This window comes from Nuphar pumila, unplaced genomic scaffold, assembly GCF_984573655.1.
Source record: "Nuphar pumila unplaced genomic scaffold, dmNupPumi1.hap1.1 HAP1_SCAFFOLD_166, whole genome shotgun sequence".
Lineage (NCBI taxonomy): Eukaryota > Viridiplantae > Streptophyta > Magnoliopsida > Nymphaeales > Nymphaeaceae > Nuphar > Nuphar pumila.
Window position 1 is genome coordinate 19,916 of NW_028323198.1, and position 1,845 is coordinate 21,760.

A 1,845-nucleotide genomic window follows, 5' to 3' on the forward strand; every position below is an offset into this window, starting at 1 on the left:
TCAGATGGTCAGCGGACAATCTTCCAGGGCCTTCTCGTACAGCCGCGTGTTGTGGTCGTTGACCGTGGAGACGGTGAATCTTAAAGCATCTGCTACAGCACACCGACCCACTGCATGATCCTCGATCTGTTTCAGCTTTATCAAGCTCCCGCCATGGACGAAGCCTAAAAATCTCGGCAGCACGGGAACGATGTCATTGCCGTGAACGACGCGTATGAAAGAACTCGTGCGCTCATTCATCGCCGTGGCAAAAGCCGCATCACCGGTGGGAGGCGCTCCAAACGTTGCCACATGAACCTTGAGAGATCTGAGCTCGTCATCCATGGACGCTATGCACGACATCGCCGCTCCACTGGAGTGCCCAAGCAACAGAACCTCGTCGCACTCGGTTTCTCTCAGGGCGTCTACCAACGCATGCCTCAACGACAGCCACTGGTGAAGATGACCCCTGTGGACGCGCCCGCCGCCAAAGTCTTTCGTCCCCAGCGCCAAGTTGTTCTTCCAGTCCCGCATGGAGTCTGAACCACGGAAAGTGGCTATCGCTATATGTCGATTGCGATACATTTCATGCTTGCCGACCACTGCTCGCGCCCCCGTCCAGCGATTCTCCACCAGCTTCCCCCATGACGGATTGGAAGAATACGCATCCATGGCGAGTTTGCAAGCAGCATGAACGGTGATCATTTTTGCAAGATACCGGTTGTAAATATTGTTATTCCTTTCTTTACTCTGCAACGGCCAATGCGAACTTGGTGCCTCCAACGACGGGAGTGTGCTGTACCACCAGCTGCGGCAAGTACTCACGCATTTCTTTCATCGTCCGCTGTTGGTCGGACGGAGAAGTCCTAGCGTCTGCAAAAGCTTCGCACAGGCATTGGCAGCACCAACGCACTCTGGCAGGCTCATTTCTGCAAGCAGCTTCGACGATTGCCGCGACTATGGTCCAGGCATGGAAAGCGTCGACCCCGTCGTATTTTCGGAGTTCTTCCCCAATCTTCTGCACAGACGGAATTAGTTTTGGCGTTCCCATGAATGACACAGCCTCCTTGCACTTCTTGGTTATGTTCCTCTCCAGCTTCTTCCATTGCTCCGGTGGGTCCAGCGCTGCGACGTCGTGAGCGCGCGAGCCATACCTCAGCAGTTTCAGAGCAGACTGGATATCCCTCGTGGATTCCCTGAGCTGTTGGGATTTCTTTCCTTGCTCCCGACGCTCCTTCTGTATCGCTTCGGCATTTTTCGTGAGGACATCGAATGCCTTGGACGATACCTCTCCATCGAACTTGCCTTTATCCGATTTGTTTTTCATCATCAGGTAGCAGGCCGCGGCCATTGTCAGAGTAGCAGTAATCAAACTTGCCAACGGAGGCACGGCGGACACCGTCATTTGGTTTTGCACAACGCACGCACAATCATTTGGTCTGCTGCTGATTTGGTCCATTACGCGTACGTTGGGGAGTACGTCGGAGGGTACGTCGGGGCGTACGCTGGAGGGAGAGGAGGATTTGGACGTTCTATCGTGGGCAGCACGTGAGTGAACGTCGACAGGTCTACCTGAGCGAAGATGTCCACTGTCCCTTCCACCAGTGTCCTCAGAGCCTGCGCCGAGGCCGTGCTTTTCAGATGGGCGATGACGTCCACGTGAGTCGCGTTCGGTTTCCTCTGCAGGTACTGAGCCACCAGGCCTGTCACCATGGGCGCTGCTTGGGACGTACCGGACAGCGTCAATGAGCTGGTCATGTCCATGGATGACGCCGACTCGATGTCTGCTCCCGGTGCCCAGATGGTAACACATGACCCATAATTCGTGCTCGGCCACGGTTCCAGATCCTCGTTTCCGCTAACGTT

At 55.2% G+C, this 1,845-nt stretch overlaps 1 protein-coding gene across 1 annotated transcript; it reads right to left on the reverse strand.

Moving 5' to 3' along the window:
• Positions 1-684, reverse strand: LOC149810935 (lipase-like). The gene has a single exon (XM_089994060.1). The coding sequence runs from the start codon at positions 682-684 to the stop codon at positions 1-3; it is 684 nt and encodes a 227-aa protein (XP_089850186.1).
• Positions 685-1,845: the final 1,161 nt, after the last annotated feature.

Excerpts from the sequence above, each read along its gene's own strand:
- LOC149810935 (XM_089994060.1), bottom strand. The coding sequence starts at position 684 with ATGATCACCGTTCATGCTGCTTGCAAACTCGCCATGGATGCGTATTCT.